Raw genomic sequence first — 27,884 nt, 5'->3', positions numbered from 1 at the left:
CAACAGGGTACCGATTTTGGATGATCAGCCATGATCATATTGAATGGCGGTTGCTCGAAGGGCCAAAAGGCCTACTCCTGCTCCTATTTTCTATGCTTCAATGTTCTTTGCCAACAAGAAATATGACAACATACAAATAAAACGTGTAAAGTTTCTCCATTGCTTTTTGTTTATTTGCATTCACATTGGAATGCGAATGACAACCAAATGACAGCTTCAATGTCAATGGGAAAACTATCTTTCAATGGGATTTTTAGATAATCTCTATTGTCAGTTTCCATTCTGGAATTTAAGTATCTGTGGAATTCTCTGGCGCAGAAAGCAGAAAGCAGGAAGCAATATTCTTCCTTAAGAGAGAATATGTGGTTTGATTGCTTCGAAAATATGAATGAAGGGACAGGTTGTAAACATATTTCTATCTGATATTTGGTTTGCAAGGTCTTTAAACAAGTTCTCATTTTGTCACTTACCTTCAAATCTGGAATTGCAAACTTGAAGTTTGTAGAGAGGTTATTGCTCCTCGAAGTTGTAACATTCAATTTGTCCCATGTCTGTTGACATGTTTTTTCTCCAGGAGCAGATATTAACCAAAATTCTGTCATCCTCAAATAAGTAGATGACTTGTGAAGTCAATAATCGATGTACTGAAATAAGATAAAATTTAATTAGTACAAAGGCAACTCAGTGTTTCACCATACACTTCAGTAATTAAAATAATTCCAAATGTGTACATATTTAAAATTTATCATTCATTCAAAAGCAAATCTCTGAGAATATTGGACATGCTCAGACGTGAAAACATTGCAACATCCTTTAAGTTTACATTATCATCTTGTCATTTAAATTCTCCCATCTTTCACCCGACCCAATATATCTTATCATTTGTTGTCGCAACTCTCTATTTTGTCCACATCCTAATATTTTCTTCAACTATTCTGATAAAGTATCTTCAACCAGAACCTCACATTCCCTCCAAGTACCTTTCAGGGTATTTAGATTACATTTGGAATCACAGTTAAAACATTAAGAAAGGCAGCATCATTTTACACACAAAGCCCCATAATGTTATCAAAAAGAACCAAATATGTTTTATTACTGACAAAAATTATTACGATTAACAATTATTCCTCAATGAGAATCCCTTGCTCTTTTTGGAATGGTGACCTAGTATGTTCCATGGCCACAAGAGAGCACAACAGGGCTGTTTTAAGCTTGTCTACCAGAGGCAACACTAATGCAGCACTGCTTGAAGTGTACTCAAATGTCAGACAAAGATGATGTGCTCAAGTCTCTAACTTGACTTAAAAAACAATCTATAAATGGTTAAGTGCGCTACACAGAATTGTGGTTGCCTCGACTAGCACAACCATGCCCCAAAATATACATCCCAAATGGAATTTCATACCATAATTCAATAAGAAAAAATAGTAATAATACGAATATAGAACAAGTAATAGATTAGATAATTGGTGCTCAATATTTCTGTTTTGTAAGCAGCAGTATGAACATTTTTTAAATTTATTTTTTATAAATCACCCAATCAGTACTATGCTTGAGCATATAGTATTATTTTTTTCCATTCTGATTAACTAAAAAACATAGGGTCTCCACAACCACTGCTAAAACCAACAAGCTGAAGGAACTCAGTGTGTCAAGCAACGTCTGTGTAGGGAAATGGAGAGTCAACATTTCAGGTCAAGATCCTTCCTCTGGACCCACTGAGTGCCTCCAGCAGATTGTTTTTCACTTAAGATACCAGCACTCTCATCTCTATTTTGTTGTGTTGCTCCCAGAAAATTAGAAAGATGTGAACAATTTATTTCCAATAAAAGTCCATTTTATGCTGGATGTAGCAAATTCTTACAAATTTTAAGGTGAAATGTAGGAGGTATACTATAATTAAACAATCTGGCCTTTTGGGATTTATGTTCAGAATTTGTATCTGTGCAAAGTTCCAATTGTTTCACTGTAAATTACTTTAAAAATAAAAATAACAGATGGTTACAGGAAGAACTAGGCATCAGATATCAACAGTCACCTTAAACTGTGAATTTAATACTGATCCATGATGTCTCTCTTTGCAAAAGCAGTGACTAAAGTAATAAAGGACAATTGTATTTTGAGTTCTGACTTAAAGCTACACTGGTAGTCCAACAAGTGACATTTACTATACAGACAAAAATGAGGAAAACTTTGCAGGGATTCCAAACCTGCAAGAAGGAATACATATGTAGATGATGGGGGGGGGTGATTTTGCTGTGGTCAAATGCTTACCACACAATTTTACTCACAGGCAGGCACTATTTTGAGGTTTATAACATGCTCAAACTGTTGGTTTTGTTAGAATCAGTTCCTTTCAAAGCTTTGAAAATACGAAGGTAAAAGAAACTAAAAATCACAAAATTTATAATTCTCTCCCCTCAGTCAACAGCAGATAATAGTCACTTGATTCTTAGACTTCTGTATTCAATTCCAGGAATTGGAATGCCAAAGAATACTTGAGCAAAGAAAACTAAAAGAGGAGTAAAATCCTCAGTGAAATATTAACAAATCATGTGTATGTGCCTTGTAATGAACATTTATATAATGTCATGTAGTTGCTTTGTAATGTAATTACAGACTTCAGCTTTGCACTACTACTATGGTTATTCATTTTTAATTTTTTTGATGATATGTTAACTATGTGTATTGCATTTATGGACCAGTTTAGCTGTTGCAAGTAACAATTTCATTATTCTGTCGTCAGCACATATTGCACAATAAATGAAATCTCTATTTTTTCACTTCTTGAAACATAGTAGCAACTTCCCCATTATTAGTTTACCAAATCTTTGTATTTCTGATTTCATTTTCCCCTCTTCCCTCACTCAAACCTATTCTTCTTAAACGTTTTATCAAATGTGCACTCGTTTTTGAAACCCTGATACACTATTTTCTGAATTACACTAAATTGATTACAAATTTTAAATCATGACAAAATAAAAACTCACATTAAAAACATTTAAATTGCAAACCTAACTGTGTGATCAGTGGAATCAAACACTTGATTTTATCTCAAAAGAAGCCAGACCAGATGACATTTCTATCTATCCCTACTGGGAAATACAAATTTACAAAAAGAATTTAAACATCACAGATCTTCAAAAACCTTTATTCAATCGATGCAGGTCCATGTTAAAATTCCTGGGTTAATTCCATTTCCAGCAGAATTAAATACTTAATGCTTTTAAAGTTGCTCTTTAAAAATGTTGCATTAAAGCAGAATGCTTGATATAATTGTTTTTAAACAAAATGTATAGTTACTGGTGAATAGGGGTAAATGTAAAGGAGCAGATTTTCAAGGTGCTTTATACTAGCCACTAACATAAGCAAAAAAACCATAGGTGCTTACAAGTTTCAAATCCCATTCTTTAATAACTACTATGATTATGCTTATGAACTAAAAACAAAAATATTTGGATGTAGACAAAAATGCTGGAGAAACTCAGCGGGTGAGGCAGCATCTATGGAGCGAAGGAAATGGGCAACGTTTCGGGTCGAAACCCTTCTTCGACCCGAAACTTTGCCTATTTCCTTGGCTCCATAGATGCTGCCTCACCCGCTGAATTTCTCCAGTATTTTTGTCTACCTTCGATTTTCCAGCATCTGCAGTTCCTTCTTAAACAAAAACATTTGGATGACTGGCAATTTCCGACAGACGTCATTTTCAGAAGCAAATTGAAATGTCACCTTAAAAATGACAAACAAGTTCACATGAAGAACCTGCAACTAAAAGCAAAATCCACCAATGATACCAGAATAGGCTGACATCATAATCACTGCAACCTTTTCCATTACACAGTGAAATATATTACACTTTAACATGGACAACCAATTTATTTGCAATGTCAAACAGCAAGCATAATGCTTCAAGCCACTCCAAAAATAGGATGCTAGAATGGACGTGGGTTTGGGAGCAAGAAAGTAACTTAAATAAATGGATATGGAAGCAAATTCAAATCTCTACACAGTCCATTTCTTCAAATCAATGACGACTAGAGATGCTGAAAATTAAGTCAAATATTTTATGGTTGAAAAAGATGTTAGGGGGCGCTCCTCTGTGTGCAGCCACGTCAGCAGCGCGTCAGTTTTTCCAGCTTTTTTTTATTTTTTAGTATGTTTTAAAGTATGTATTTTGTGTTTCTTTGTGTGTTTTGTGTGGGGGGTGGTGTGGGGGGGGGGGGGTGAGTGGGAAACCGCTTTGGTCACCTCCTCCATGGAGAGGCGACTTTTTCCAGGTCGCTTCCCCCGTGGCCTAACATCAAGGATCGGGCGGCCTTTCCCGGAGACGCGCCCGGGGCTTCAGCGGCGGGCGCAGCGTGGACTCTCGACGTGGAGCGGGTGAGCCCTCGCTGGGGGGGAGCGCTCCGTTTCGCTGGCCCGGGGCAGCCGGCAGCCTGAAGTCGCAGCCTGAAGCCGCGGTCTGCAGAGCTCCAGCTGGTGCGGCGTCTATAGCCCGGGATCCCTCGTGGGGGACCCGGGGGAAGAAGAAGCTATCACTGCCGGCCCGCGGCCAACTTCTACCGCGGGGCCGGCATGGACTTACCATCACCCCTGGAGGGGAGCTTCTACCGCCGGCCCTGCAGTCTACGGTGCTTCTGGCTGCGGCGGGGACTTTAAATCTCGACCGCCGGCCTGCGGCCTACAACAATCTAAAGCCGCGGTCTCCGGTGAGGATGAGGAAGAGCCGATCCTGGACTGACTGGACTCTGGTCCTGTACACGGGGGGGGGAAATGGAGGAGGACTGGCCAAATTTTTGTGCCTTTCACCACAGTGATGAATGCTGTGGTGGATGTTTGTGTTACAGTTTTATTGTGTGTTCTTTATTATTGTACTGCTGCTGACAACCCAAATTTCCACCAACCCTGGTTGTGTGGCAATAAATTATATCTATCTATCTATCTATCTATCTATCTATCTATCTATCTATGTTAGCTTAAAATATGTAGTGCATTTAGTGCCACGAAGGAATCTTACATTGCCAGACTCAAAGTTCAATAACATACATGTTGAAATTTTGCGTCATGTTTCCATTTGGCGCCATGTTTCCGTTTATCTACTAGTTCTATTCCATCAAAATTGGTTGATTAAGCAGATAGTTCAATTGAATAATTGGATACAAACTATAGTGATGGTTTTATATATACTGATATGTACAAATGAAAGCAAGTGGCATGCTCTCTTGCCCTTTCATGAAAAAAAATTCTGATGCAAATAACATGCCAAACATCATGCTTCCAAGTACAAAAAATACCATTTGTAGCCACAGCTGTTTGAGAAGATTTTTAAATGTAGAATAGGAATATGGTCAAAATGAATTTTCACAAGATATTCAGTAACATGCCTCGTAAGGAACTGGCCAGAAAGCTTGGTACTTGACATGAGTTAACAGAAGCATGGCAGTCGGTGAACATAATGAATGAATTACTGAAATAAGATATTTTGCAGAATGGTCTTCTGCCCATATTTCACACCATCTGCAATCAGTGCTCCATCCACTGTATATTTCAGTATGCACAGGTAAATAATGTTAACTATTAGCAAGTCAAATCATTTGACAATATAGACAGGGATATTGAACATTCATGACCTAAAGCAAGATAAAATTCTTAACAGGAGACAAGAGACTGCAGATGCTGGAATTGTGAGCAAAATACAAACTGCTGAAGAACTCAGTGGGCCAGGCAGTATCTATGGAAGGAAATGGACAGATGACATTCAAGGTCAGGACCCATCTTCAGATGAAATAGCATAACAGAATAGCGATGCGAGTGATAGAAAAGAGTTAATGCAAATACAGACATTTACATAAAGGTTACGTCCTGCAGATCCTTGTGTAGTCGGATGTCACACAAGTCAGAAATGGAAGTGCTACCGTGCACACGTAAATTTATTATTCGATGTAGAGTCCACGGGGGTGCTCTAACGTGGAGACCAGGGGGGGGTGTCAGTGGGCTTAAAGAATTGTTTATGTAATGATAGTTTATGTAAATTGCCAATTACGCAAGTCAAGGAGTGGCGTATATTTAATAAAGAAGAAGGAAGAATGAAATGTAGAATCAATCCAAAGGCAAAGAAATGACTGTACAAAAACATCAAGGGATTTAAATATGTTAACTTCCCCATAGTGCAATCACAGGCACACAAAGTCTTGGAAGCCAGTATGACTGTTGGCTTGTAGAAGAAATGCAAACAAGCTAACTAAGCTAAATATGATTTAGAACAGAGTTAAGGGCAACACATAAAACAGTGGGCACCCTGTTACAGAAATAATAAACTCAAGGAATATATACTCAGATGGCTAATGACAAAACTGAAAAAAATGCTAATGTTCCACTAAAGTCCATTTCGTCTGCTGCAAACTGCAGACAGACATGGAGATAGAGAGGAGCAAGGAGAAATCTCACAATACTGCAGGTTATCATTGAATGGAATAAATTGCCTGAAATTCTCTTTGGAAAACAATTACATTTTGAGACAACTTTCATATAGTTATAAAGACAGAGAAAACTTCCCTCGAATACAAGTAAAAATCTTAATAACTGAGGTCTTTACAAAATAATTCATGATTCTAATGTTTGCAGCTGGATATCAGCAGGAGGGGCATACGTACAGTGGTAGAGTTGCAGTCTTTTACAGCACCAGCCACCCTGTATCGATCCTGACTACATGTCCTGGCTGTGGAGTTTGTACACTCTCCCTGTGACCACAGGGTTTTCTTCCACACTTCAATGTTATACAGATTTGTAGGTTAATTGGCTTCAGTGAGGAAAAGTTGCAATTTGTCCTTAGTCTGTTGGATAGTGTAGTGCACTGGGTGATCGTGGTTGGTGTGGTCTTGATGGGCCGAATGGTCTTTTTCCACCCTGTATCTCTAAAGTCTAAAGGGCCTGTCCCACTTGGCGATTTTTTTCAGCGACTGCCGGCATCATTGACTGACATATCAGATCACCGAAAAAGTTGCGGCGTGACGACGTATTGACGCGTGGTGTTTTTTCAAATGTCTCAGCATTTATTTTTGTCGCCGCTGGATTTTGAAATGTTCAAAATCGTCTGGTGACCCTGATATGATGCCAGCAGTCGCCGGAAAAAAAATCGGCAAGTGGGACAAGCCCTTATCCTTCAAAAATACAAATCAATTATGTCAGAATCTGCAATGAGGTGGATTAAGAAGTCGTATCCCAAAGTTTTCTGAACAGTTGACTAGTTCAGGTGTTAAACTGGTCCCAAGCATGTGCCAAGATGTTTATAGATAAATAGCATGCTGTTTTGGTGAACCGAGTTGCCACATGGATAAAAAGACACCGAAAATACGGAAATTAACTCAGGTCAGGCAGCATGCCTGCAGATCATGGATAGGCAATGTTTCAGGTCAAGACTCTCCTTCAGACCGATTATAGTGGGGGGAGGAAAGTTGAAAGAGAGGTGGCAACTCAAAAGCCTGGCAAGTGATAAACAATAGGTGCAGGAGTAGGCCATTCGGCTCTTTGAGCCAGCACCGCCATTCAATGTGAAGACGGCTGATCATCCCCAGTTGGGTACAGGTGAAGGGGAGGTTTAGATTGACATGGGGGGGGGGGAAGGGAGGAAGGGAGGACGGGATTGTGATATAAATGTGTGCACATCAAGGTGGGGCACAAAGAAAAGAGAGGGATAAAGAGGGGTGGCAGGAGTTTGTAGGTTAACCTTTCGTAGGTTGTAATTAACCTTCTTAACTCTCCTAAAACTGGAGAATTCAATGTTCACACCATTGAGTTGTAGGCTACCCAAGCAAAATGAGGTGTTGTTTTCTTATTAAAACCCACTTTGGTCTTGCACGTGACCTTTGTTTTATGATAGAAGGTCTCTGAAAATTAACACAAAATAATTATCTTGTTCTGATTAACAGCGAAAGATGTCACTGAGTCGGAACTGAATAAGCAATTTTAAACATTGCTATAGCAGTAATCAACAGCCATGTGCTCAGATATATAGATCTCAGTAAGGCCAAAACCAATTAATGATTAATGCCTCGTTTGCAAACGAATCTAATTAACGTTGTATTAAATGGATACTACCTGTTCACATTTGAAAGGATATTAGCGTTCCCTTAAAATACCACAACTTGACAAGAATTCCTACTACCGTGAGACACCTCTCGTGTTATCTACACATCTTCTACAAACCCCGATGACAACACAACACCAGGTTTCCACCGACATAAATGAACGATTACTATATTTTTAATACTCAGCACGCGTGACAAACAGCTCAGTGATTTCCCTAGTTGAGTAAGCAGATTTTGAGCGATTGCTTAATTGCCTCTTCCACTTCCCAAACCCTTCGTGCGTTTTTTTCCCCTCTGGCGTGGAAGGGACAGGAGAAAGGAACAAATACGCAGAGAAAATATGGGGCAAGTGGTCCTGAAAAATTCAAAGCCAATGAAAGGGACAACCCTGGCACCAAGACGCTCGTAGAGAGAATGAGAGCAAATAGGGGCAAGTTGTCACCGTCTGTCTCCCCGCAGGGTTCGGGCCTTGCTCCTGCATCCTTCTCCCCTTTATTTATCAGACAGACAGACAGACCCAGCACGACCGCCCAAACATTCGGGGACTCGGGCGGGGAAACGAGGTCGAGACCTACCGGTGTGAGCGGGTGGGGGGGCCGGGGCCGAAGCCGCTGCTGGTCGGTCGGGGGGTCGGTCGGTTTCGCCTGCGATGCGATCTCTGGCTGTTCCGCTTCACATCGCCCGCTGTCCTCCTCCAGCAGCAGCAACAACAGCAGCAGCAGGAGCCCCGGTCAGGCGCTGTCAGCTGAGCCGCCGGCGCAGGCGCACTTCCTGCTTCCGCCTCGGCCTGGAGCTGGGGCTGCGCACGCCCGTCAACGTCCCGCGCGACGTCACCGTTCCCGGGCGCGAGCTTGTGTTACGCAGCACGTCACCGTTCCCGGGCGCGAGCTTGTGTTACGCAGCACGTCACCGTTCCCGGGCGCGAGCTTGTGTTACGCAGCAACAAGGTCGGTGCGCGAGCGTCGCTGTTGCTGCACCAGGTGGCTGCGACTCGCATTCATTCCGTGAGACTGCGCAGCTCGTCACTGGGCAGAGCCCGCGCATCGTTGCCCGGCGAGGGAGTGGAGCAACCGAGTGGGGGAGGGTGCGGTAGGGGTGCGCCCCCCTCCCACGGTGGGGACTTTTTGAAATTTAATGTATTCATATCATGTTTTATTGCATTGTAGATGTATGATTTCAATGCTTTTTGGTTTTAGAATTAGATATTAGATCCTTTATTTGTCATTCAGACCTTGCGGTCTGAACGAAATGTCGTTACCTGCAGCCATACATACAATAATAAACAACAGAACAGACAGTAAACACAAATTAACATCCACCACAGTGAGTCCACCAAACACCTCCTCACTGTGATGGAGGCAAAAATCTTAGGGTTGCTGTCTCTTCTCTCCTCTTCTCCCTCTGCGCTGAGGCGATACCCCACCGGGCGATGGTAAGTCAGTCCCGCGGCTCCGCGAACGGGCCGGTTCAAACTCCGCGGCCCGGGGTGGTCGAAGCTGCCGCCCTCCAGTTCAGCGGACGCAGCTGTTGACGATGTCGTCCACTGGCCCGCGGCCGATCCCCGGAATCAGGCCGCCGCCGCCAGAACGCCGTCTCAGCCACCGGAGCACCGTTCCAGCCCCGAGCCGGGTCGACCTCACGTGAGCGCCGTTCCACCCTCGAGCCAGGCCGTACTCACAGGAGCGTCTCAGCCCCGCGCCAGGCCGCCCTCACTGGAGCGCCGTTACCCTCGAGCCAGGCCACCCTCACGGGAGCGTCTCAGTCACTCGAGCCAGGCCGCCCTCACGGGAGCGCCGTTACCCTCGAGCCAGGCCGCCCTCACGGGAGCGCCGTTACCCTCGAGCTGGGCCGCCCTCACGGGAGCGCCATTACCCTCGTTCCGGGCCGCCCTCACGGGAGCGCCGTTACCCTCGAGCCAGGCCGTCCTCACAGGAGCGTCTCAGCCCCGCGCCAGGCCACCCTCACGAGAGCGCCGTTACCCTCGAGCCAGGCCGCCCTCACGGGAGCGTCTCAGCACCTCATGGGAGCGCCGTTCCAGCCCCGAGCCGGGCCGCCCTCACGGGAGCGAGCCCAGTGCGAGTCCTGACAGGCTCTGCCTCCGGAGCCTCGAGGTCGCCAGCTCCGCCATTAGGCCTCAGCGCAGACGGAGGTAGAGAAGGGGGATACGACAAGAAAGTCGCATTCCCCCGAAGGGAGAGACAGAAAGCCCTGTTTCAACCCCCCACCCCCACACATAACACAAACCTAAAAACCAAAAACTTAACTAAACAAGACGAAAAAAACAACACAAAAATGTAAAAACAAACGGACTGCAGGCGAGCCGCAGCCGTTCACCAGCGCCGCCACTTCCGGAAGTGTTTTTAAGATAATGTAGGGTCGACATGAGAGATAGGAGCAGGTGATTATTATTTTTGTGACTGCTCGACCTCCAACAACTGGGGGATAATAATACAGGCCATCCCCCACACCTCAAAAAGAGGGGGGATATTTCCCCCGCCACCCGCGGATCGACGCCACGGTACAGAAAATTTGACAAAAAAACTTTTAAACGTGTTATAATTTCAAGTGCTATTTTTTTTGTAGTTGGAAAAAGGGACAAGAAATTATCATACTTCTTGATTTTAAAAAGTCATACAAATTATGTTTTGCTGGTGAAAAAAAATCAGTATTTTGAAAGTATGTGTTCTCCTTTTGACGTATATTTCATTTTGATTTGAATTTAGAATCATTAAACCATAACATTAATAAAGGGGGTATATGTTTGTGGAAACATTACTTTTTTTAAAGTAAGACTTTTGAGAAATCTAAAATGCATTAGAAATATACATTTCAATGCACTGCCCTCTGAGGTGAATCGAGGACCAGATTTAAGGTGAAGGGGAAAAGATTTCATAGGAATCTGAGGGGTAACTTTTTCCACACAAAGGGTGGTGGGTGTATGGAACAAGCTGCCAGAGGAGGTAGTTGAGGCAGGGACTAGCTCAACATTTAAGAAACAGTTAAACTGATACATGGATAGGACAGGTTTGGAGGGATATGGACCAAAAGCAGGTAGTGTAGCTGGGACATGTTGGCAGGTGTGGGCAAGTTGGGCCAAGTTCCCTCTGCCCCGGCTCTTAAGTTCCCACTTAAGGTTGCTCAGAGCATAGCAGCGCCTCATCCAAAGCTGGAGAAATTGAAACATGTTTAGCCAAAAAAGTGGGGGGGGGGGGGGGGGGGGGGGCTGCAGCCTCTCCTGTTCCGTGGCCCATGCTGGGTGACATCTCTGGGATGGCTTGCTGACAAGGAATGTTACTTCTGAAGTACCCTCCCACATCACGAAATAATGATTTAAAAAAATCACAAAGTGCTGGAGTAACAAGCAGCATCTCGAGAGGGCGACGATAGGTGACATAATTGGGTCTGAAGGGTCCCGACCCGAAACATAATCTCTCCATGTTCTCCAGAGATGCTGCCTGACTGGCTGAGTTGTTCGAGCACTTCGTGTCTTTTCCTGTAAACCAGCATGTGCAGTTCATTGATAAAGTAAACCTAAAATAATCAAAGTGTACCTATAATAATAATAAAGCAGACAATAAATATGAAGAGTGTGAAACAGCATAATGATGCAAAGATTGTAGTAAACAATGCAAATTAAAAACATTGGAGTACAATAAAGGACTATCCAAATTAGGTACCTTTACGAGTAAGCATATGCCAGCACCTCGAGGATGGGGCATGAAAGAGTTGATTGGTTCAGGAGATGGATGGCAGTGGGGAAGAAATATTTGTTACGAGACGAAGTGCTCCCTGTCACACTGGAGGCCTGGTCCCCCAACTCAACCCGTTCCCCAACGCAATATTCCACTGCTCACCCGTTTCAGATGCAGTATAATGTGGGTAAATGTGAGGTTATCCACTTTGGTGGCAAAAACAGGAAAGTAGACTATTATCTGAATGGTGGCCGATTAGAAAAAGGGGAGATGCAACGAGACCTGGGTGTCATGGTACACCAGTCATTGAAAGTAGGCATGCAGGTGCAGCAGGCAGTGAAAAAAGCGAATGGTATGTTAGCATTCATAACAAAAGGATTTGAGTATAGGAGCAGGGAGGTTCTACTGCAGTTGTACAGGGTCTTGGTGAGACCACACCTGGAATATTGCGTACAGTTTTGGTCTCCTAATCTGAGGAAAGACATCCTTGCCATAGAGGGAGTACAGAGAAGGTTCACCAGACTGATTTCTGGGATGTCAGGACTTTCATATCAAGAAAGACTGGATAGACACGGCTTGTACTCGTTAGAATTTAGAAGATTGAAGGGGGATCTTATAGAAACTTACAAAATTCTTAAGGTGTTGGACAGGCTAGATGCAGGAAGATTGTTCTCGATGTTGGGGAAGTCCAGAACAAGGGGTCACAGTTTAAGGATAAAGGAGAAATCTTTTAGGACTGAGATGAGAAAAACATTTTTTACACAGAGAGTGGTGAATCTCTGGAATTCTCTGCCACAGAATGTAGTTGAGGCCAGTTCATTGGCTATATTTAAGAGGGAGTTAGATGTGGCCCTTGTGACTAAAGGGATCAGGGGGTATGGAGAGAGGCAGGTACAGGATACTGAGTTGGATGATCAGCCATGATCATATTGAATGGCAGTGCAGGCTCGAAGGGCCGAATGGCCTACTCCTGCACCTATTTTCTATGTTTCTATCCTGAGAGTGATGCCGTCTGGAGCTATGCCCCTGGTAGGACCACCCAAAACGGTAAGGTCGATGGGGAGGTCTGTGACATAGAGCAATCCAACCAAGACCTCAACAGTGGAACAGCCAGAGGATGATGGCACACTTTAGTGGAGCGTCACAACGGCTGGGAGAGCGGATGATGACTGCAGCAGAAAAGGGTCTCGGGTTGGCTTGGACTCCATTCCACTGGATCCTGACCCAGATCTGTCAAGAACCATGTGGTGGCTGTCTGTGCTCCAGTCTCCCCATGTTAAACAAAGTCACGCACAGGCGTCCTTCATATAGGGAATCCACCTAACACCCTGGATTAAGTCCTATGGCGATCAGCAAGTGGCGACGGGGGCAGGATTGTGAGATCTGGAAGCCCCTAGTCATGAGCTGGCACATCAGGCGGTGGGTGCTAGATTCAGCCGCTGGACTCTTAGAACGAGGCAGAAGAGTCCTTCGGCAGCTGCACCCACGACTGAGCAGTCCTCTTTAGGATCCACTCTACTCACCCTTCTTGGGGAAAGGGCGAGAAAAGGTGCCCCAAAAATAGCCTGCCTCAAACTTAGCGACTGGATTACCACGTCCAGAGGTACACAGAAATATGAATATGAACTTTAGTATAATAAATATAGATAGATATAGAAAAATGACTTGGACGTAAGTGTAAAATGGGTTAGTTCGTAAGTTTGCAGACAACAGCAAAACTTGTAGAACTGTGGACAGCAAGTAAAGACTGTCAAAGGACACTTCAGGATATAGGTCAGTTACAGATATGGGTGGAGAAATTGCAAATGGACTTCAATCCAAGCAAGTGTGAGGTATTGCACTTTGTGAGGTCAAATGCAAGGACAAAACATACAGTTAACAGCAAGACTCTTAACAGCATTGATGTAGAGGGATCTTGGGATCTTGAAAGTGGCAACAGAATTAGATAGAGATTAAAATATGATATATGACATAGTAGCCTTCATTGGTCGGGCATGTCAAGAAGATAATTTGCAGCTTTTCTTCCAGTCACTTTCACAAGATCATGACAAGATTTTATTGCCATCATTAACAGGCCTTGGCAGACAGAGCACAAGTGTTTGGCGAAATAGTCGCCTCATTCTCCTGAACCCTTTCACCCATATCCCTCTTTCCAGCTTTACATTTAATTTCTCCTTTCACAGTCAAAGCAAAATAAAACACATTTACATTTGTTACAAATCCAAAAGGAATAAAGCCAAGTTTGGAACACAATTTGAAATTGTAATAGACTAAAAGATATTAAAATAACCCCAAAAAATGAACAAACAGTTAAAAAAAAAAATTTGAGGATTAGCAATAAAATATAATAGAGCAAATTTTATTTTAAATCATGTAATTTCATGAAATACGTGCCTTGAAAGAGAAGCTTCTGTCAGGAAATCTACAGTGGAAGCCAACTTTTGAACAGAAACATTTATCTCCTTCTCTCTCTGGTCCTCTGTTCATTTTGCACATCATAATTCTTGCCAAACACTGCTGTTCACAGTCCTTCGCTTCATACCACAACATAACCAGAATCCTTCCCTACGCCCACAAGTTTTCATTCTTCAAGTGGGTGTTCCAACACAGAAGTGCTCAAATTACAAAGCTGTAAAAAATATTGAGGAATCTAATATGAAGTCTTCCTTTTATTAAACTGTATTGAAATTTACAATATTCACTAAAATAAATATAATGATGGAATTTAATAGAAACCTGTTTAATCAAAGGATGATTAGAATGTGCAACTCATGAAGTGGTTGACCTGAATAGAATGAATAGCTTTTAGGGAAATTAGATAATTACAATAGGAATGAAGTAAGAAGGTGTACAGATAATGTTAGATAAGGTTGAAAGTTTCATGCTGGCACAAAGCATTTTATTGAATGTGCAGGAAGGAACTGCAGATGATAGTTTAAACTGAAGACATACACAAAAAGCTAGAGTAACTAAGCGGGTCAGGCAGCATCTCGGCAGAAAAGGAATAGGTGACGTTTTGAATCGAGACCTATCTTCAGACTGAGAGTCAGGGGAAAGAGGAACAAAAGATATAGACGGTACTTAGGTGAAATAAATGTAGGATATGCAAAAAGCAACAATAATCAAGGAATTGTAGTGCACACAACAGGCCATTGTTGGCCATGGGATAGGTGACAATGAGTATAGAGACAGAGGAACTCAACAGAACGACAGTTAAACTAGTACAACGACTAGGGTGGGGGAGGGACGGAGAGAGAGGAGATGCAAAGGTCACGAAGTTCGGGTAATCAATAGTCCTACCGCTGGGTTGTAAGATGGCCAAGCAAAATATGAGATGCTGTTCCTCCAATTTACGTTTGGCCTCACTCTGACAATGGAGGAGGCACAGGACAGAAAGGTCAGTTTGGGAATGGGAAGGGGAGTTAAAATGTTTGGCAACCAGGAGATCATCAAGGCCAAGGCGGACTGAGGGAAGGTGTTCACGAAACGATCGACGAGTCTGTGCTTGGTCTCGTCGATATATAGGAGTCCACATCTGGAACAGCGGTTACAGTAGATGAGGTTGGAGTGTCTCCTTGTTACCCTGCGGCTCTTCTCTTGCTCCCAGTCACAACAGGGACAGAGTCCCCTTAGTCCAGCATATAATCCTCCAACATTTTCAGCACCTTCAACGGGGTCCCACCATTAGCTACATCTTCCCAACCCCACCCATTTCTGCTTTACTCAGACACCGTTTCCTTCTCAACTCCCTAGTTAACCCATCCCTACCCAAGTATCTTCCCCTGCAACCACAGGATGTGCAAGACCTGTCCCTATACCATCTCCTTTGATTCTCTCCAGGGTCCCCGCCAGTCCTTTCAGGTGAGGCAGAGTTTCACTTGCACCTCCTCCAACCTCATCTATTACCTTTACGTTATTAGTGATGTCTAATTTATTAAATTAACCATGCTATTGATGATATCTTTGCTAGTTATTCGCTACGAAAAAAACATTTTGGATGCGCACTTCCACGGTTACCTTTATGAAATTTTAAATAAATTCCTTTATGCATTAAAATTCATTCAAATATATGAACTGTAAATCTGCTATTAAATGTGTTTTCATGTACACTGTATTTACTCGGCCACTTCAGGATACCAGTTTTATTTATCCAAATAAACAGGAAATGTGCAGAAATTACCGACTTTAAATGACAAAACAATGCTAGTGTTGATTGAAAATCACACCAGGAGTGTCATAAATATACATTATAATTAAATAGTCAGCCAAAATTAATAGGTTCATATGAAATAAGAAATTGTTGTGAAGATAAGAGAGAAGCATTTTGAAACAAATAGTTATATTAATCATGTATAAGAAGCAAAAAGCTGGAGTAACTCAGCAGGACAGGCAGTATATTTAAGAAGGAACTGCAGACAGATGTAGGGTGGAGGCGGGGGGGGGGGGGGGGGGGGGGGGGGGCGGGAAGAAGAAAGGAAGAGGAAGAGCCAGAGGGCTGAGGAAGAGCTGAGAAAGGGAGGAGACAATAAGGGCTACCGGAAATTGGAGAAGTCAATGTTCATACCGCTGGGGTATAAACTGCCCAAGCAAAATATGAGGTGCTGCTCCTTCAATTTCCGGTGGTGCTCACTTTGGCCATGGAGGAGGCCCAGGACAGAAAGGTCGGATTCGGAATGGGAGGGGGAGTTGAAGTGCTGAGCCACCGGAAGGTAGGTTATTGCGGACTGAGCGGAGGTGTTCGGCGAAACGATCGCCAAGCCTACGCTTGGTCTCCCCGATGTAGATCAACTGACATCTAGAGCAGCGGATGCAATAGATGAGGGTGGAGGAGGTGCAGGTGAACCTCTGTCACACCTGGAACCAAAGATCCTATAGCTCTGCTATAGGATCTTTGCCTGGAACGACTGCTTGGGTCCTTGAATGGAGTTGAGGGGGGAGGTAAAGCAGTATCTCTGGAAAGGAGGAATGGGTGATGTTTCGGCTCAAGACCCTTCAGACAATTTCATCACTCTGTTTGGTGACAGTGGAGACTGAGTTGAGTGTTCATTAATGTTATATCTATTTCCATAAACTTATGAGTGGAAGCTACCACTATCAGTTGACTCCATACGTTATTTTTAATTATTTTCTCTGTCGGATTCAAGATTTATCTGTTAGTGTGCTTTTAGCTTACAGATCTACCAGAAAAAATAAGTTTATTTTAGTTTTAGCAAGTTACTTCATATTCTCAGATTTGTATTAGACGCATGAGAGATATGCAAGAACCAGTTGACAAAATTGTGATGCAAATCAGCGCCAATTCACCGTAAAGGTTTTATAGATCCCAATTATATAAACAACACACAATACCAACTTGAACAAAAGTAAATAGTTAACATTTCGAGTCATCTTGGAAGAGATCTGCCGAACTACTCAATGTGAACCTCAGTTAGCCAAAGCCTTGGATTTGATAAATTTACCAAAATTGAGCCAGTTCTCATTGTAATGACAAATGTCCAATTCTTCCAGTCCAACTTTCCGTTGCCATTACTACACAGGTAAGTAGGAGTGATCTTATGCAGACCAAATAGAACAGATTTTCCAGCCATTATTTCCAGTTTAATTGATTCTTTATTGCAGTTGTACAACCAAAGAGATGAACGTACTAGGTTCTCCTTATTCTGCATACGAGTTGTAAAGCCTGTATACTCTCCACCCCTGTGCCTGGTCTAAACACTCCCTGTCCACTATGCCCATATGTAAACGCCCCTCTGTGCATCTAATGACCGCCCCCAAGTGCCCAAAATAATACTGCAAGATATATCATAATATCATAATCATAACTGCAAAATAATATAATACGCCAACAGTAACTAGCCTAAATATAAATAGCTTCGACACTGTGATTTACTTATTTTTTCAATGCATACTATTCACTATTCCCAATGGGATAACTGCTTTGCAAAATTCCTCATTCAGTTTATAAGCATTACATGCACATGCTTCCTTCCACCTGATGCTTTAATTCCCAAACCCCACTCTGACGTCTCGGTCCTTGACCTATCAATTCTTCACTTCCTAGGTTTTCTTCTTTATTGAGAATAACTTGATTCCACTTTAGTTCTCCGGTGGCTGTTGACTCCAATATGGAACCATCAGATACTGCTACAGTCGGACCAGGATGTGTTTGACATGATGGATGACGGGGTGATTTTGAAGGTGGTACTCTTTTTTTCACCATTAACTCTTGGTTTCTGTGTACTCCTGATGAATGGACTCAAAATACTGAGTGCCGTTCTAAATGCCCCTTCTCTATTTGCATTATTTCTTCTACCACTTTGTAATCTCTACCCATGAACCTGAGCTTGGAACAGAGTGATTCAGGAGTCTGGCGATATATAGGCCATGCTGTTCGCAAGCTACAATGGATAAATGGGACCTGGAGGTTGGCCTAGAAGAGAACACTGCTATTATTTCACTTGCATTCTCAGTGGATTTGGAGGATTTTATGGAGATGGCATTATTGGCACATTTCGAGAGCCTTGAGCTGCCTGTTGCAAGTAGTCCATGACTCATAAGCACACAGGAGGGTAGGGACCGCTGCTACATGTTTGACCATGAGCAGTATACCTGGTTTGAAGTCTCGGTCTTCACGCACTCTTTTCTTTGGAGAGCCAAGGCTGCACCGGTGAACTGTAAACATAATTTTGTTATTAATTTCTGTCTTCATTGAAAGTAACTCCTGAGATGGGGGAAGTAGTCCACATTTTCTACGATCTCATCATGGGCTTTCATTATTAGAGGGCAGTGTTGCACAACAGGGCCAAGTTGGTAGTGGAACTTTATTTTGCAATATTAAAGTCCCATCCTCTTCTAAGAAACATAGAAAATAGGCTTCAGTTAATATGTCAATGATATGCATACACACTAGTGTGGTCCTCATACAGCATCTTGATGTGTACAGTTGGATTAGACTTATTCTGGAGTGGGAGCAATGTGGGTTGAACAGTATCTCATTTATCACTTATATTTGCTGTACTCCAGCGGTAAGCTAGTTATAGGTGAGGTACAGCACTCTAGCAAGAAGATATATATTGGGGCACTAATGCAGACTTGCTTGCATTAAGATTAAGTGTGCTGTGGTTAAGATCATATGTTGCATACCATTATAGCAGTGGAGACAAATTTTTAGATTAGATTAGATTAGATTGGACCTTTCGGTCTGAACGAAATTTTGTTTCCCTGCAGTCATACATATAATTTTTAAAAATGGCAAAAACACACAATCACCACAAATTTAACATCCACCACAGTGAGTTCACCAAACACCTCCTCACTGTGGTGGAAGGCAAAATCTTAAAGTCTCTGTCTCTTCCCTCTTTGTTCTCCCTCTGCGCAGAGGCGACGGTTCAAACTCCGCGGGTGGTTGCTGCCTCCGCCACAACTCCAGGGCCGAGTCGGCTCTCCGCCGCTGCTGCTGCTGCTGCCGCCGCCACAGCTTCGGTGCCGAGTCGGCTCTCCGCCGCTGCTGCTGCTGCTGCCGCCGCCACAGCTTCGGTGCCGAGCCGCGGCTCCGCTGCTGCTGCTGCCGCCGCTACAGCTTCGGTGCCGAGCCGGGTCTCCGCTGCTGCTGCTGCTGCCGCCACCACAGCTTCTGTGCCGAGTCGGGTCTCCGCCGCTGCTGCTGCTGCCGCCGCCACAGCTTCGGTGCCGAGCCGCGGCTCCGCTGCTGCTGCTGCCGCCGCTACAGCTTCGGTGCCGAGCCGGGTCTCCGCTGCTGTTGCTGCCGCCGCTACAGCTTCGGTGCCGAGCCGGGTCTCCGCTGCTGCTGCTGCCGCCGCCACAGCTTCGGTGCCGAGCCGGGTCTCCGCTGCTGCTGCTGCCGCCGCCACAGCTCCAGGGCCGAGCCGGGTCTCCGCTGCTGCTGCTGCCGCCGCTACAGCTTAGGGGCCGAGTCAGGTCTCCGCTGCTGCTGCTGCTGCCGCTACAGCTTCGGTGCCGAGCCGGGTCTCCGCTGCTGCTGCCGCCGCTACAGCTTCGGGGCCGTCAGGTCTCCGCCGCTGCTGCTGTTGCTGCTACAGCTCCGATGCCGCCAGCTCCGCCATTAGGCCTCGGCGCAGACGGAGACGGGGAATACGACCGAAGAAAAAGTCGCATCCCCCGAAGGAAGAGACCAAAGCATGTTTCTCCCACCCCACCCACACACATACACAACTTAATAAAACAAAATTAACTAAAACATGACAAGGAACAAAACGAAAGAAAAAAAAACAGACGGACTGCAGGTGGGCCGCAGCTGTTAAGCCAGCGCCGCCATCTTGGAAAAATTTGAGACGTCAGCTAAATTTGGGAAGGATAATACACAATCCTCCTCAAAAACTCTTATGAAGTTAAAAAAATTTTAACCACTTTAATCATGCTCCCTTGATTTCTCTTGAGGTTACATATGGAAAAGATCGTGTCCATTGCATCCCTATTTGTGCAGTGGAAATCATGCCTGGGAAGAATTACCGTAGTTGAGTATTTTTTGATGGTTATCTCAATCTGGGACACTCCTCTCCAGTTACTGTAATTTAATTTGTCACCTCTCTTAAAGGTGATCATGTTTTTGGCATCCCTAAAATTTCCTGGCATATCTTCCTCTTCCCAGACATGAGAGATGAGATTGTAAATTTGTGACATACTTCTCTGGCAAGCTTTTGAAACTGGACAACTGTCTGCTTCTGCACTTTTCTTATTTTTCAGTCATAATGTGGCCTTTTAAACATGTTGATTTGCATGGTAGTAAGGCTGTGTAGTTTGCTGTAGAAATGTCACGGTCAGAGTCACAGTTGAGGAGATTTTAAAATGCTCCCACCAGTGTGTGTTGACTTCACTTGACCTGATAAATTTGTCTCTTGGGTCTGGGTTTTTAATTTGGCCTATAGATAGGCTTAACATTACTGAAGGGGGAAGGGGGAAACTGCTTTTCAGGGTCCCTACCTGGTCGGAGAGGCGGCTTTTCTCCGGGCAGCACCTTTGACCCGGCCTCGCGGCCTACCAGCGGGCCTGGAGCAGCGTTACCTGAGGGGACCGTCCACAACCTCAGCTTCGGCCGCGGCACAGTGCTGGAGCGCTATCGCGGAGCTGGCGATGCCTTGCCCAGGTCGCCGCGCTGGAACTCCGGAATGCTGGGTCCGCCGATAAAAACATCGCGGAGCTACGGGACTGTGGAGCGGCCAGCCATGGGCGGCAGCGCTGAACTTTACATCGGGAGCCTGGAATCTCTGGCCGAGATCGCCAGTGGTGGAGCTCCATCCAGCGCGGCCTGTCAGCTTCGGAAGCCGCAGTCTCCGGTAAGGAAGTGGCCGTTCCAGGTTTCCCATGGCGCTGTGTGGATTCTCCCGACGCCGGAGCACCATCATCCGGCGAGAAGGGCCTGGAACATCGGGCCTCCGTAAAGGCGACAGCAGAGGCCAAAATAGGCCCAATTATGGATGGGGATGGGGACTGGACATTGTGCCTTCCCTCATAATGGGAACCATTGTGGGGGGGATATTTTTTAATCTCTTTATTATTGTTATGTCTGTATTCTTTTTTTATGTGCTGCATTGGCAATAAGCACTTCACTACACTAATTGGTGTATGTGACTAATAACAAACCTTTAAACCTTTGGAATCTACAGATATCGTGGTTGTTAGTGAGCTGTTGGGCCTCTGACCAACTTTACATCCATCGCATGTACTTTAGGTCATCAACTTTCCATTTGATCTTGGTTTGTAGAGCTGTTTCTCTCTAGGCATGGTGAAGTTTCCAATCAAGATCAGCTTACATTGCAAGCATTTAGTTCTTCTGGTTACTTTCATCAAATTAACTCTTGTGTTTTCTGATAGAGACGCCAAGTGTTTTCACTGGTGCTAATTATGATGGATAGTCTTGATGTTGTGGATATTCTGCTGCTCCTGGTGGTATGGGTCATCAGGTTTTCTGTAAGGCATGGTCTGAGGATATCCATCTTTGCAGCTCCTCAGCATTGATTTTCTTGCAGCCATTGTTGCATTACGTCCAAACATATCAAGATAAACTAGTGGATAAGGTGGTGGTCATTCGAATGGTCCCAAGTACCACTTATAGCATGGATGATGAAGACATTTTTGCAATCATTTACTCGGATTAGCAGTTGCCAATGTCTGGTCACGCGATTATCACTGACAAAGCAACGTATTGATCAAAATGAGATCAGACAGCAAGCGTTTTGCCAGAAAGAGGTTTGCCATCTCCATTAATGCCAGTCTTATCAAAAGATTGCATCTTTTCTAATCACAGCATCATTCACCTCAGTAGATCTCTTTTACTCCCTCTCGGATCCAGGATAGGGTTTTCTCAAAGTCAAAATTGAATTTGTCCTCATGTCAAAGTTTGTTTCTTAAAAAGCAGATAGCAACAAAAACTGTTAAAGGTAAACCACGGCAATCTTTAATTGATTTGTCAGATGGGAGTGGCAAGATTACAATGAGCACAAATGTTGCTCAGTGCTTCTCAGATTCAGATTCAGATTCAGATTCAGATTCAATTTTAATTGTCATTGTCAGTGTACAGTACAGAGACAACGAAATGCATTTAGCATCTCCCTGGAAGAGCGACATAGCAAATGATTTGAATAAATAATAATAAGTGATAATAAGTGTCCGGGGGGTGATTGGCAGTCACCGAGGTACGTTGTTGAGTAGAGTGACAGCCGCCGGGAAGAAGCTGTTCCTGGACCTGCTGGTTCGGCAACGGAGAGACCTGTAGCGCCTCCCGGATGGTAGGAGGGTAAACAGTCCATGGTTGGGGTGAGAGCAGTCCTTGGCGATGCTGAGCTCCCTCCGCAGACAACGCTTGCTTTGGACACACTCAATGGAGGGGAGCGAGGAACCGGTGATGCGTTGGGCAATTTTCACCACCCTCTGCAATGCCTTCCGGTCGGAGACAGAGCAGTTGCCATACCATACTGTGATGCAGTTGGTAAGGATGCTCTCGATGGTGCAGCGGTAGAAGTTCACCAGGATCTGAGGAGACAGATGGACCTTCTTCAGTCTCCTCAGGAAGAAGAGACGCTGGTGAGCCTTCTTGATCAGAGTTGAGGTATTGTGGGTCCAAGAGAGGTCATCGGAGAAGTTGACTCCCAGGAACCTGAAGCTAGAAACACGTTCCACCTCCGTCCCGTTAATGTGGATGGGGGTGTGCGTGCCGCCCCTGGACTTCCTGAAGTCTACAATGAGCTCCTTGGTCTTGGAGTTAAGGGCCAGGTTGTTGTCAGCGCACCATGCTGCTAAGTGCTGGACCTCCTCCCTGTAGGCCGACTCATCGTTGTTGCTGATGAGGCCAATCACCGTTGTATCATCTGCATACTTGATGATGGTGTTAGTACCATGTACAGGTGTGCAGTCATAGGTGAAGAGGGAGTAGAGGAGGGGGCTCAGCACACAGCCCTGTGGAACGCCGGTGTTCAGGGTGCGGGTTGAAGAGGTGTGCTTGTCTAACCTAACAGACTGGGGTCTGTTGGTTAGAAAGTCCAGTATCCAGTTGCAGAGGGAGGGGTCGATGCCCAGGTTACCGAGTTTGGTGATCAGTTTTGATGGTATAATGGTGTTGAATGCTGAGCTGTAATCGATGAACAGCATTCTTACGTAAGTGTCTCTGTTGTCGAGGTGGGAGAGGGTGGAGTGAAGTGCCATTGAGATGGCATCCTCCGTACTCCTGTTCTTGCGGTAGGCAAACTGATAGGGATCCAGTGTGGGGGGTAGGCAGCTTTTGAGGTGTGCCAGGACCAGCCTCTCGAAGCACTTGGTGATGATGGGGGTAAGTGCAACTGGGCGGAAGTCGTTGAGGCTTGCCGCAGTGGAGTGTTTTGGCACTGGCACGATGGAGGTGGTTTTAAGGCACGTGGGGACAACTGCTTGGGCAAGTGACAGGTTGAAGATGTCAGTCCAGACGTCTGTCAGCTGCGCAGCACAGGCCCTGAGCACGCGCCCGGGGATGCCGTCAGGGCCAGCAGCTTTACGTGCATTAGTCCTACTCAGTGCCACGAATACGTCGTAGTGGGTGAGTGTGAGGGGTTGGTGATCGGCAGGTAGCACAGCCTTGATGGCTGTCTCTAGATTGTCCCTGTCGAAGCGGCCATAGAAGTGGTTAAGCTCCTCAAGGAAGGAGGCGTCGCTGGATGTGGGGGTGGTGTTGGAGGGTCTGTAGTCCGTGATGGCCTGGATGCCTTGCCACATGCGTCGGGGGTCGGAGTTGTTGTTGAAGTGCTCCTCAATCCTGAGCTTATGGCAGTGCTTGGCCTTCTTGATGCCCCTCTTCAGGTTAGCCCTGGCTGAACTATAGGCTCGAGCATCGCCTGACCTGAAAGCGGTGTCCCGTGCTTTCAGCAGTAGCCTGACCTCGCTGTTCATCCATGGCTTCTGATTCGGGAATATGGTCACCTGTTTGAGGGAGGTGACACTATTGATGGTGGAGTTTATAAAGTCCAGAACAGAGGATGTGTAGGAATCAATGTCCGTGTGGGAGTCAAGGGTGGCCTGGGCTGCAAACGCCTTCCAGTCAGTGTTTCCAAAACACTGCTGAAGTGTGAAGTCCGCTTCCTCTGACCAGACTTTAACTGTCCTCACAGTTGGTTTAACCCGTCTGATGAGTGGGGAGTACTTAGGGAGCAGGAACAATGAGACGTGATCAAACTGACCAAGGTGGGGGAGGGGGATGGCTTCAGCCATGTTGGTGTAGACTTTGTCCAGTGTCTTGTCTACTCTAGTGGGGAAGGAGACATGGTGGAATTTGGGGAGTACAGTCTTCAGGTTAGAGTGATTGAAGTCACCCGCAACAATGAAGGCTGCCTCGGGGTTGTGCGTCTGTTGATTGCTAATGGCAGTATGCAGCTCTTTCATTGCAAGCTTGGCATTAGCCCGAGCTTGGCATTGGATATAGGCTGCAGTCACAACAGTGGAGGTGAACTCTCTGGGCAGATAGAACGGTCTGCATCTAACCAAGAGGAACTCAAGGTTAGCTGAGCAGTGACTCTCGATGATGGTGGAGTCCGTGCACCATGCTTTATTTACATAAATGCACAGACCCCCACCTCTGGTCTTACCGGAGTCTGATGTCCTGTCCGCTCGGAGTAAATGACGCCCCGATAGCTGGATGGCGCTGTCAGGAACGTCAGTGTTGAGCCAAGTTTCCGTGAAGATCAGGATGTTGCAGTCCTTGATCCAGCTGTGGGAGGTGATCCAAATGCCAAGGTATTCTCGGGCTCCACTCACAGAACAAAAGAAAGTTAGCACAATTATACATTTTTTCTTATCAGTAAAACACTCCTACCAAGTCTGAATATGGCATGATTGAAAGATTTTATAGCCTTTCAGAATATAGGAAAAGTTGGGTTCATCTCAAGCTCATCGAATAACAAGTTATTACTTATCTCTGGAGTGTCAGCTATTTTTTTTTCAATCTTGGCTTCTTTATGGTCTTGAAAAGAAGCACATGTTATTACGTAGGCTGCCATCTTAATGTCTTTATTGAAAATGACAACCTGTCCTCCATATTGTGTTCCATATAGTTTACAAAGTCATTCAGACATCGAGCCATTATTTTGTTCTACTTGTCCATGCTTTTGCAGAAGAACAACTCCATTTTAGATTTGACTATTAGATTTGACTATTAGCTCCTTCATTCCCTCCTTTTTAATCAAACATGATAATATTCACAGTCCTCGATAGGTACACACAATGGTCGCAACCATTAGAGCAACGATTTGCAGAATGATAGAGCCATAATGTATCACAGTACCCCAAAGTCCATCAAACCAATGGTATGGCTACCAGTTCTCACTTTCTTCATTGACAATCATCCTGATGAAGCTTGTTTAGGGTCAATGGATCAAGTGCCACCTGTAGGCGGTGTCATCCTTTAAGCCGATATTGGGGTTGTGCCATAATGTTCGCACCTGTCCGAGGGTGTTGCCAGTCTCTTCGTAGATCGTTACAGTGGTGCTCCCCCACTCTTGGCCTGTGGTGGGGTTCACCACCTTGATCTAAATGCTAGCGTATCCGTGGGTTTCGACAGCTTCTCTTCCCAGTAGGTTTGGGTAGCCTGCTTTCACATCACCACGTAGAAGCGGATGCTGGACTGGAAGCCAAAGACAAAGCCAGATTGTGAAAGTGTAGATTGTGGTCTGTGTTGACGTAGAAGGTGCCACTGAAGTTGATGGTGTGGAACTCCTCAAATCTGACAGCAAGGCCAGGGTCAGAGTTGGCGGTCTGCAGTAACTCCCTGCCCTTGTTGCGCACTACCCAGTTAGGAACGATCTCTATCGTCCCCTTTGGAACTTCCTCAGGTCAGTCTCACTGATGGTGCTGTACTCGGGGCACATGTCATAGATATCTGGGATGTTGGTGTCAAAGTCATCCTTGCAGTTGTCTCCTCTGCTGTCACCATCGGCATCGATCTGATCAGGGTTGGGAACAAAACGGCAATTGTCCTTCTCATCAGAAACGCCATCATTGGCATCCTCATCAATGTCCTGATTGTCATCACACTGATTACCCACAAGGTCTGAGTCATTGTCTTCCTGGATAGAGTTATGCATAATCTCTTTCAAGAGTTCCAGCTGTTTCAAAATGTTCAGCTTCTCTCTCTCTAGACCCTTGGTCATATGATCAAGCTCAAAATGCTTCAAGATTGTTGATCAAATGTGGTTTGTCTTTCCGAAGTTGTGACCAAAGGCTTTGCACTTCCTCCTGATCTGTAAAGACATTCTTTCTTCTGTATGGATCAGCTTTACATGGCTCTGCAGGTAGCGATCAATCAGAAACGCCTTGTTACATCCTGGGTGGGGGCAAGGTCTTTCACGCACCTCTTCATGCTGCTCTTTTATGTTTCTTAAGTCCGTCAAATCCTCTGTAAACAGCACAGCAACCCTTATACTGACATCGATACATGGTGGAGAAATCGTACCTTTCCAAGTTTGACTTTGGCAAACTTTCAGTTTGACTGAAGCAAAGCAAGAATTTCATTGTCCTATCAGGGACACATGACAATAAACTCACTTGAACTTGAACTTGTTTCCAGCCACATTTTTGTCCAGATTGTTTCTTCACATCCGTAATATTGTACTTTTTAACTGGTAACTTACTCTTCTTTTTCCAATATGGTTGAAAAGACTCATCTGAAGAATCATTCTTAACTTTTATTTCTCTGTCATCTTCACTTGATAAATACCTTTCAGAAAGATCACTGGACTCCAATCCATCCACAACATCATTTCTTATAGAACAAGATGCTTCATTGCAGTAACCTTTTTTTTTACATTAAATGGTTGAGTTGCATCTGTACCTAAACTTTTTCCCAAGAGCACTCTGTATATTCAGGATCTGAGCAAATGAACATATCCTTCTTCAATGGGGATTCTGAGTTGTCCACATCCACTGACTGCGGAGTGGCGCCACTGCATGTACAAGGCTGAAAGTCTGCTAACACTGGGACAGCTTGATGCTTCGCAACATTATCACCCTCACCATTTTCAGTCACTGTTCCATTCCAGGTGAAAGGGTTATTGAACCATCCAGAGCTTCCTCCATTGAGTCCTTATTTCTACTGGATGGGCATTGTCCCTCATTCAAAACAACGCTGCGACTTGAATGCATGTCCAGGATGTAACTGTGGCAAAGTGGAATCCTGCCTCACCACAACATCAACTAGCTTCTTCCCCTCTGTTATCAGGGTTCTGTTAGCAGTCCTTCCAATTGCTAGGATTCTGCCTGATGCACCTCTACCCCATTGCATACATTGGACTTTGTCTCTGGAACTGGTGTGCTATAATGCTCAGAACTATCTTCTCCACACTAACCTTTCCTTTGCTCTACCTATTTTAGGTGAGCCTGGCTTGATCGCATTTATTCATGTTAATCCTTTGTGTCTTGCTGACACTGAAAAAGGGTGCAAGATTCTTGAGACTCATCATTTAGCTGTTTAACAACTATTAACTGGGTTCCTGCTTAATTAATGTTTCTATACTTAGCTGACGATTCAATTTCAATAGGTTTGTTTTTATCTGTATTCTGGGTCAAGGGATGAAACATGGACATATGAACATTCAAATTGTGAGCCTTC

General features: G+C 44.7%; 1 protein-coding gene and 1 pseudogene across 1 annotated transcript in view; both read right to left on the bottom strand.

Annotated features, from left to right (window-relative positions):
• Positions 1-8,891, bottom strand: part of atp6v1c1 (ATPase H+ transporting V1 subunit C1) — a 51,696-nt gene extending 42,805 nt beyond the window's left edge. The window contains exons 1-2 of the mRNA XM_033018984.1: positions 8,663-8,891; positions 471-644 (exon numbers count right to left, since the gene is read on the bottom strand). Of these exons, the coding sequence (XP_032874875.1) occupies positions 471-602 (132 nt within the window). The 5' untranslated portion in view covers positions 603-644; positions 8,663-8,891. The remainder of the gene's footprint in view (positions 1-470; positions 645-8,662) is intronic.
• Positions 8,892-25,590: 16,699 nt separating this feature from the next.
• LOC116971772 lies at positions 25,591-26,427 on the bottom strand (annotated as a pseudogene).
• Between the last annotated feature and the right edge of the window lie 1,457 nt (positions 26,428-27,884).

Source organism: Amblyraja radiata, chromosome 4 (genome assembly GCF_010909765.2).
Source record: "Amblyraja radiata isolate CabotCenter1 chromosome 4, sAmbRad1.1.pri, whole genome shotgun sequence".
In the NCBI taxonomy this organism is placed as follows: Eukaryota; Metazoa; Chordata; class Chondrichthyes; order Rajiformes; family Rajidae; genus Amblyraja; species Amblyraja radiata.
The sequence above is the reverse complement of the archived record's forward strand: the minus strand, read 5'-3'. Positions and strand labels throughout refer to the sequence as shown.